General features: G+C 39.7%; 1 protein-coding gene across 10 annotated transcripts in view; it reads left to right on the top strand.

Annotated features, from left to right (window-relative positions):
* The first annotated feature begins 448 nt into the window (after nt 1–448).
* The window catches only part of LOC134352043 (serine/threonine-protein phosphatase 4 regulatory subunit 1-like), a 76,428-nt gene continuing 66,557 nt past the window's right edge, over nt 449–10,319 (top strand). The window contains exons 1-4 of one of the 10 annotated variants that reach the window (XM_063059123.1): nt 523–528; nt 790–834; nt 4,564–4,655; nt 9,283–9,418. In XM_063059123.1, the coding sequence (XP_062915193.1) occupies nt 4,595–4,655; nt 9,283–9,418 (197 nt within the window). In that variant the 5' untranslated portion in view covers nt 523–528; nt 790–834; nt 4,564–4,594. The other 9 variants (XM_063059113.1, XM_063059130.1, XM_063059149.1 and 6 more) reach the window with 9 other exon arrangements.

Below are 10,319 nucleotides of genomic sequence, written 5' to 3'. Positions count from 1 at the left end.
TTCAATCATAGCAAACACACACAAAATGCTGGAGGAACTCAGTAGATCAGGCAGCATCTATGGCAATGAATAAACAGTCAATGCTTTGGGCTGAGACCCTTCATCAGGACTGGTTTCAATCATATTAGGATTCCTCTAATTTCACTGATTGATTCCCATAAATGTTAGCGCGAATTACAATGGGTGTTGGAAATCTGAATTCTGCTAAGCAGTTCCTGTGTTTTCTATTATTCCATGAGATATTACGACTCTTATTGGTCTATAAAAGAACTACACTGTTATCATTAGATGTTCATTAAAGTTATTCATGTTAAAAGGCTTCATATATATTTATAAAAAGGAAATATCAAATCTAATGCTCATACACCTTTCTGCTCGGCTCTGGTGCTTCAGTCCCTGGGACAGCGGGCCCTTTTCTCGGGTGCAATGTGCGTTGTCCGGCTAGTCTCGTAGAGACACACACGTTCATGTATACAACCAGGGCGTGCGGAGCGTTTTAAATGTAGGACCAGGGGGGCAAGATGGCGGGTAGGGGAGAGCTGGCTCCTATTTATTTATTTAATTAATATACTGGAAAAAATCGTCATCTGAACAAATTCAGTTTGCATGCATTTAATGTTTAATTTCGACAAGTGTGTATTGAGATTTTATTTTTTTAGTTTAAAAACGTTTTACAAGGAAAAACTTGGTTGTTAAATTTTGAGGAGTTTTTTCTCTCTCTCTACATTTCCATTTTTCCGGGCTCGATGTTTGAAATCATCTTTCTCTCCCCCGCCTGATTTGTTGCAGATTTGTCGCTGGTGCAGGAGGAGCTGCAGGAAGAACTGGACGGATGTGAGTGGGGTCTGGGCCCGGGTCCTCAGGGGCGGGGTCCGGAGGAATTGGGATAGGGGGAGGTAGGAAGGGAAGCTTAGGGTCTTGCTCCAGGCCCGGGTTTTGGCCTCCTTTCCTTGGATCCCGGGCCCAGGGGTCAGTATCCAGGGTCTGGGTTCAGGGCCGATCCCCGGGCGACTGTTCCCGTCCCCTCAGGCTTTTCCCTCCGCTCCGTTTTCGGTGAGTTCGCCCTCACGGAGTTGGCAGCAGTGCCAGAACGGGGGGTGGGGGGGGGAGTAAACCCTAAATGCCCCTTCGAAAAACACCCGACTAGATGCATGAGATACAAGATTCACCGGAGCCGGAGAGAGGCCGGAGACAGTTAAGATGTTTCCAGTGTTTGGTTTTATTGTTTTCGAGGGAATGTAGTTGCAAGAAGGTGGGGGGGGGGGGTTAGTCGGAGCTGAAGCAGAATTTCAGCCGCTAATGAATTGTCTTTTAAAAATAAATTTTAAGGAAGGAATTGGTATAAATAGTTTTTTATAATTAGTATTTTAATGTAAAAATCATTAGAAGTATTTTAAGAATGCGAGGGTTTGAAATCGGAAATGTGTTAGTTGAACCGTCTGCTGTCACTTTGTGTCTCAGTTAAAAATGTTTGGAGTACTGTTGTTTCACAGGGTTTGCCCAGGATTAAGTGCGTTGAGTTGCGCAATGAAAGTGTCAAAGTACTTGTCAGACCACTGGCGTCCAGTTGATTTTTTTTCCTCCCTCCGCTTATTTTTAAGGTGCTGTTTGACTCCATGCTGGGTTGCCGTTTTGTACCTACGGGTGCGCTCCAGTATTTAGTCCAAGTGCCCATTTTTCATGTGTGACTTGGATGGTGAGTGGTAGCAGGCTTTTCAACTGCATCATAGCCAAGGCCTGATCCTATCCTCTTTTGCTGTTGCCTGTTTCCAGTAGGTAACCAGTCAGAATTAATTTTCCTTCTTTAGCCCAAATGTTGCAGTAGTTTTCTGTTGATAGTCTGATTTATTAAAATAAAGACCTGGAAATATTGTCAACATGATTAAAATTCCAACAAGTTTTCTAGAAGCAATTTAGGAAATTAAAACCACCCTTTTATTTGTTTTTGAATTCAGTCATAAGCTGTCAAGTGGTAGCAGGAGTTTAGTCCAGTGAATATTAAAAAAGTAGGGTTTTCATGATTTATTATGGAATATTTTCATGTTTAAATTGAGCTGGAAAATAGTGCAGTTGGTCATGAAATCTCTGCATTAATCACATGTGTTCCTTTCCTATTTTGCACGTTTTAGTGATCATTGATTTTTGTCCTTCATGTTTCAACAGGCAGATTTTCTAAAATATACACCAAGACCTCACTATTTGCAAAAGATAGGACTTCCTATGGATTAAAAAAAAATGCACTTGCACCGCACCAAGGCCAGTGATATTGACGCTATGGCTGCAATCTGTCTATACTTACTGTCTCAGTAAAGCAGGCAGCATGATCAAATACGCCGCCTACCCCAGACATGCTCTCATCTCCCCTCTTGTAAATAGCAGAAGATGCACAAGGCTGAAAGCACCTCCCACCAGGCTCATGGACAGCTTCAGCCCCACTGTTCCCTCGTACAATAGATGGACTCTTGACCTCGCAATCTACTTCGTTATATCTTGAACTTGTACCTGCACTGCATTTTCTCTGTAGTTGTTGGACTTTATTCTGCAGTCTGTTATTGTTTTAGCTCAATGAACTGTGTCATGATTGGATCTATATGAACAATTTGTGAGATATGCTTTTCACTGTATCTTGGTACGTGAGAATAATGAAGCAATTCCAGTGTATAAAGCAGCCAACCCCTCCATGAATAATTTCAGCTTGTATGTTTAGCTTTACAATGCAACCCAAGTCCCAACCCTAGCTCTGACTTTGCACTTAATGCATACTATTGACTCAGATCTAGCCCTAAATCTCCCCATGTTCCTAATCAATACCTTGGCTTCGAACTGCACATTCCAATGCCTGGCTCTGACTACAAACTTGTTCACATTCCTGAGCCCTGTTGTTCCCAATTCTGGGCGCACATTGTTGATATTTCCTTACCTGTCAGCAGAAAGCATCAAAGGCATTTTAGCTCAGTAGGAGTCACTGGGCCCTGGAAAGAGGATTCTGCTGTATTTACCAAGGCAGCCAGCATTACATTGTTAAGTCGCCAGTGCACAGAACTGCAGATAATGAGGACTTTGTGTATAGTTGTAGATCTTCTGTTTCGTGTGTGTTCATTTTTGATAGTATTTATTTGCATAGCAGGTTTATGACAATGGGTGGTATTTACTTTTTTAGTGAATTCCATTAGTGTGGTGATCGATGCATCAGCAGTGGTCGTTGTAGCATGTGCACAAGTCTTTCCTGCATGTATATCCAATGTGTAGAGGAGCTGTTCATTGTGAGAATATAAGGAACCAAGCAGTTTTTGGACCAAAGGAAGGTCTATCTAATATTTTGTTACTAACCTGGTTGTTGCATGGAAGATGGTAGATGACTGTGTTTTGTATGCAATACATGGTGACATTTTTGATGTGATCCACAAGCTCAGATGTGTTACTGTATATTATGGTCATATTTTCAGCACCTTTTAATAGCTTGTTAAATGTTTAAAATATAGTACATATTGTAGAAGTGTTAAATAATGAATCATCACTGTGAGAGCTTGTGACCTAGTGGACTTCAGATTTGCATCTGATTTTTCTTTGATTTCCTGATATCATCTAAATATTCGGGAGATGCACTGTAAATTGAGGTGCCTTTGGTAAAAGGTGGATAATTTCATGTAGCTAACTTGATCTTGTTGTGCACAACACACCTTCAAGTGGCATTGGCAGAATCCTAAAATAGTTCACCTGTCTATTTTGAAGAATTTTCTACAAGATGGATTTTTAATTTTGGTTTCTGTACCCATTTGAAATATATGGGGGCTAGTGTGTTCAAAGAAGTTGGCTGCAAATTGGGATTCAATGGTTCAATTGTTAGCAATACCTTACCTTTTATGGTAGATGAGAGAAGATAGCTCATCTTAGTGTTTTGCAGAATATTTTCAGGACGTAATTCTGTAAACCTAGTTTTTGGTGTTTTATAGCATGCAATTTTTGAGTTTTTAGATCTACATCAAAACAGGGTTTTTTTTGCACAAGTACTTGAAAGATCCTGTTTGCAGTTTTTGACATGGGAGGATGGGCTAATGTGCAGATCAGCATAAGCAAAGTTTCTTTGCTGCATTGTCAGTAAGTGTCAGTTATGAAGGCTGTTATCTCTCAATTGTATATTTCCTCCAACCTTGTTCTTGTTTATTAATAATGACATGGGTAATCTGGATTCGAATATTTGAAAGGCTTTCATCACAGTTGCCAATTCATGCATTTCCTATTACCATTTTAGAATTGCAATTAACATTGTAAGCCACCCACAGTCCTAGTAAAGTAGTTTGAAATATCTTCTGTAATGTGGCTAGTAACTGCAATGTAGTGGCATGATAGCATGTTATTCATAAAATGTCTTTTAAATTTTGCTAAAGTATGTAAAGGATCCATTTCTCCCACTTATCTAAACTTCCCTATTTGACTTTTAGCTATATTTTATTTGTTACAATTTCACAGATCAATGGTGATAAAAGCAAATTTCAGCTAATGTGAAATAAAAGTAAACCCATGCACTGAATGTTATATTAATAATACCTTTGTTCATTGTAGATTGGATTCGACTTTGTTAATATTCAATCTAATGTTGTTAGTCGAATCTGATGTGAACAAATGGTATAAAACTAACGAGAGAATTTACCAGAGTAAGTAACAACGAAGTATGAGTTAAAGAGACTTGTAGATGTAAGGAAATGGGCCCTGGAAATGAGTGTCCAATAAAACCAAGGTTGATCTTAGTATTGCTTTTAGTGATGGCAGTGAGAACTAAATAGTCTTCATATTCTGATTCATTGTTTTAAATGTAGAAATGAAACAGAACATGTAGACATCCGGTAAGTTACAAATTAATGCATCTTCTGAAGAAGGATAGGGAAGAGTGTAGTAGCAGTTATACTTGGAAAGTGTATTTGAAAATATTGCTAGCATGCAGCAGATGTAATACCTTTAAACATTGAATAACAGCATGGTCATTGATAGTGGGTCAAATTGGAGTCCAAGAAAGGAAACCATCTGAACAAATCTTCCAACTTTATTAGATGTTGCCGCTGTTGCAGTAAGGGTGAAGGGGTATGGGAAACGAGAGGGAAAATGTTTGAGATAGCATTTTAAATTGTTGGCACCATCCAAAAGTGAAAAGGCTAGCTATTATAATAATGAAGCTTGATTTATTAATGAAGTTTATTTATGAATTTGCAGCACCTGTGTCCTTTGTTGTTATCCTTCCTGTAGGCTCTATACATTCCATGACACAGGTCTAATAGAAGGCATCAGAACTCTAGTGCTGATTTGCCTCTTTTCATGGGCATTTACTCCATGTTTGAGCCAATAGAGAACAGCAAATTAATTCTATGACGTAGAGTTAGTCATAGAGGAGTACACTGCAGAAGCAGCTCTTTGGCCCATCTAGTCCATGCCAAAACCATTTGGACTGCCTACCCCCTTTGACCTGCACTGGGACCATCGTCTTCCATACCGTTACCATCCATGTACATATCTAAACTTCCCTTAAAAGTTGATGTTGAGCTTGCATGCACCTCAGTCCACACTCTTGTGACCCTCTGGGTGAAGTGTTTCCCCTCGTGTTCCCCTTAAACCATGACCTCGGGTTGTAGTCCCACCCAACCTTAGTGGAAAAAGCCTGCTTGCATTTATCCTATCTATACTGCTGATAATTTTATATACCTCTATCAAATCTCGCAATCTTCTACATTCTAAGGAATACGGTCTTAACCAATTCAGCCTTCCCTGTAACTCAGGTCCTCCAGAACCGGTAACATCTTCGTAAATTTTCTCTATATGCTTTCAACCTTGTTTTCATCTTTCCTGTAGGTAGGTGACCAAAGCTGCATGCAGTGCTCCAAATTGGGCCTCACCAGAGTCTTGTACAATTCAACATAACATCCAGTCTCCTGTACTCATTACATTGATCTATGAATGCCAATGTGCCAAGAGCTTTCTTAACGACCCTATCTACATGTGCTGCCACTTTCAATGAATTATGGACCTGTATTCCCAAATTCCTTTATTCTATCATACTCCTCGGTGCCTTACCGTTCACTGTGTAAGACCTACCCTGGTTGGTCCTACTGAAGTGCAAAACCTTGCACTTGTCTGCATTAAATTCGATCTGCTATTTTTCAGCCCATTTTTCCAACTGATGATTCCTCTGCAAGCCAGAATAGCCTTCCTCCCTGTCCACTACACCCCCAATGTTGCTGCCATCTGCAAATTTGCTGATCCAGTTAATCACATTATCATCTAGATCATTGATATAGATGACAAACAACAAAGGACCTAGCACTGATCCCTGTGGCACACCACTTCCAGTCAGAGAGGCAACCTTCAACTACCACCCTCTGGCTTCTCCCACAAAGCAATGTCTAATCTAATTATCACCTCATCTTGAATGCCAAGTGACTGAACCTCCTGACCAACCTCCCATGCTGGACCTTGTCAAATGCCTTGCTAAAGTCCATTTAGATAACATCCACTTTACTGGTAACTTCCTTGAAGAACTCTATGAGATTGATTAGGCACAACCTACCACCCACTGAACCATGCCGGCTATCTTTAATTAGTCCATGTCTATCCAACTACTTGTATATCCAGTCCCTTAGAATACATTCCAATAACTTTCTTACAACTGATGTCAGACACACCAGCCTATAATTTCCTGGTTTATGTTTACAACTTCTTTATAACAGTGGAACAACATTGGCAATTCTCCAATCCTCTGGTACCTCTCATGTCGCTGAGCATGATATCAATATCTGCTAGGGCCCCACAATTTCTGCACACCTCTTGAAGGTTCCAAGGGAGCACCTTGTCAGGCCCTGGGGATTTATCCACACTGAGTTGCCTCAGGATAGCAAACACCACCTCCTCTGTAATCTGTACAGGGTCCATATATCCATCTGGTACTGATTATAATCCCTCTACGTCAATATTGAGTCTGGTCCTGTGCTTATTGCTCAACAGAATTAGTCATGCATGCAAACCACTTTAACAACTGACTGGCTCGAGGATATAAATGATTGTTCTTAATCCCATCACCTCTACTGGGACTTAGGCCATCAACAGAGTCCTCTGTCCTGGGCCTGTAGGGGTTGCTAGCCCCATTCCCAATCTTCCTCCTTTCACATCCAGGCTTGGGACCATCCAGGACAGAGTAATAAATGATTGTGGGTGTGGAATAATTAGAACTCTATGCACTACCAATGTTCATATGAGTTCACTTTTTATTTATCAGTGTAGCTTTCAGGGAGATATTTGTACTGTGTTAAAGATGTGGAGTACATGTAGAAGTTTGTAATGGGATAATTTATTGTACTAAATTGCTTGGCACGTTCCTACCAGTTTCCTCATCAGAACTCTGGTTTGGTCTTCCACTTTAACTTGATTATCTATTCTGTGTCTTAATATTGAGTTAGTTTGGAAAATTTTTAGCAATCTAAATTAAGTTTCTTAAGGATTTATTTTTTAATTTCAAAAATAAATTTGATTCATAATAAAAAGGATACAAGAATAAACATAATATATTATTTATATTCAAAGCGTTCAGTGTAACTTGATTTTTTCCCAAACCATAGCACTATTGCTAATTGTGGCCCCCAGGGGTGATGCGCCATTTCTATGTTTCGGGGCTTCTATATTTGATTTAGCCTCTATGTGTAGTATCGGAAGGAGCCTACACTGTGATCCTTCACCACAGCTTTTGTGTTGGGTGCACCAAGCTTCAGTGTGAGCCTCAGCATGTATTTCTACACCCTGGAACATGTCAGTCAACGGCAGATTTAAATAAGGCAGAAGTTGTAGCTTCTTTGCGTATCTCTTTAAACCGAAAATCGACTCCCTTTGTATCTTGGCTCAGTCAAGAATTTCATGCCCGTTTCTCGGATATTGGATGTTCTCTAAGACCATTCAAGGTTGTGTATTATTAATTCTGGCAAATTGTTTAACCAAGAGGAAATTTTGTCTCAACTGGGCAACCACCCATTTACTGCTATTATCAAATAATAATCAGGAAAGAACTTAAAATTTGATTATTTATTCCAGGTTAATTCAGCATCTCTTTGGAAAGGCTACTTGAATGCTGAATCTTCAAGAGAAAGGATTACGTTGTATTTTTCTTCTTAAATCATTTGAGGTCTCAGGATTTAACTTACTGAGGCTTCGGTTAAGCGTGTAGCAGATGTGGAGGAAGAACACTCCCTTCTAAATCAGCTGCCTGATTCTGATGTTATCAAAGCTACAATGGAACTATTGTTTGTCAGGAAACCTTGTCAAAATTGACGAAGGGACGACTGTTCTCTTCCTCCTTTCCAGTAATTTTGAGACCAGTAATTCAGCTGCATAGTAGCTTCACTTAATCATATAAGCTATGTTTTGTGTAGTTGAAAGCCTAGAAGAAGGTCTCATTAATGTGGTTATACAGTTGGCTTTGTGAAATCATTGAAGATATATTTCAGTGAGCAGTAAACAATCTATTGGAAGAACTCAGCCAGTCAAGCAGCATCTAATGGGGAAAAAGGAGTTGTGTTGCTGTTAGGAGAGGCAAGTTGGGCCTGAAGGTAAGAGATGGATTTGAGATGGTATGAGGGATGATGATATTAGAAGCAGCCAAGTAAGGGAGGGAAATGAGTGGAGTTGGGAGACAGAGGCAGGAGAGTGATGGGCAGACAAGGGCGGGGGGAAGGGATCTGATGGAGCCACGTTGGGGGTGGTGTGGGTAGTGGAGGGTGAAGGTGGAGATGGAGGATAATGAATAGGGATAAAAAGGCTACAATTGCTGGAAGCCAATAAGGAAGATGATTTTAGGAGCCATTAAAGGAGAGAGATTCCCGTGTTTTCTGTGTTACTGGTCCCTGTCTCACTCCTTTCCCTTGCTTTATATCGGACATCTCCCCTCTTCACTTTCAGTCCTGATGCAGGGTCTTAACCGGGAATGTCAGCTATTTGTTCTGAAACCACCTATAGGTGTTACTCAACATGCTGACCTTCTCCAGTAGTTTGCTTTTCATTCCATATACCAGCATTTGCAGTGTCTTGTGTTTGTAATTGTCAGTGAATTTATCAAAGTATTATAGTGGTAGAAGCAAGCAATGCTTTACAGCCTATAGCTTCTTGAGTTTTTAATATCAACTGTGATCAGGCCGGTGGTTTGAGTTTATGTGGATTTTCCAATATACCAGCACTGTATGTAAGGAATCATTCAGATTTACAGATTAAACAGGTTGCAATTGCAAATAACATTTCTGATGTCTCTGCCAGTTGGTGTGGATGACTACAGCTCAGAGTCTGATGTCCTTATTATACCTTCAGCCTTGGATTTTGTGTCTCAAGACGAGATGTTAACACCGTTGGGTCGACTGGATAAGTACATTGCTAGTGAGAACACATTTAACAGGTATGATGTGAAGAAGTGCATTTATACAGACAAATCTGAAATATTTATCTTCTATTTTACCTTCCAGAAAAATAATGTTTCAGTAATCAATTTTATAGCCCAAATTGCTGACCTGTATTGGGTGGCTAGGTGGAGTCAATTTTAAAATCCATACGGGCAAGAAAATCATCCTTTTTGTTAGTGGAACATGACAATATTACTTGGACATTTTATGATTGATTAAGATAAATTCTTACAATACAGCACTATTTGCATTTTAAACTTTTCAAGTATATTTTCACAAGTAACACTGAAATTAGTCATGATCTAATAGCATACTTTTTACTTTGCATTAAGCATTTATTATGTGAGTATCTAATTGGGGTAGCACTGAGTTGTAAGCAGGCATGTTTAAGTTTTGATATAGATTCTTTAGCTGAAGCAGTTCCTCCACCCACCCCCTTAAGATGCTGCTCAGCTTGCTCAGTTCCTCCAGCAGTTACGTTTTTTTGTTCTAGATTCCAGTATCTGCAATCTCTTCATCAGGTTCAAGTTTTGGTCTGTGCTACATTAACTGATCTTAACTTCTGTAGCTGTGAAGCCCTTTGAACTTTAGGGAAGAGCAGTTGTCAACTTTAGTTTGCAGATCCCGGCTGAGAATTGTGTATGAGTGAATATTGAGTGAAATAGCAGTTCATCCCCTGATATTGTTTTATTCAATAAACCTAAATTTCTCAGTGCTGGTTCTCATTCCCAATGAAGTTTACATGAATTAACAGCATTTGGGAGGGGAGCAGTGTTAATTGTGACTTGCTACTTAGACTATGTTTTGACAAATTTCTCATTACATCATGGCAAGCATCAATCGTAAATTGACTTAACACAACTATTTAATGATTGCATTTAAAAACTAGTTTAGAGC

The sequence above is a fragment of the Mobula hypostoma genome, chromosome 1, assembly GCF_963921235.1.
Source record: "Mobula hypostoma chromosome 1, sMobHyp1.1, whole genome shotgun sequence".
NCBI lineage: Eukaryota > Metazoa > Chordata > Chondrichthyes > Myliobatiformes > Myliobatidae > Mobula > Mobula hypostoma.
The sequence above is the reverse complement of the archived record's forward strand: the minus strand, read 5'-3'. Positions and strand labels throughout refer to the sequence as shown.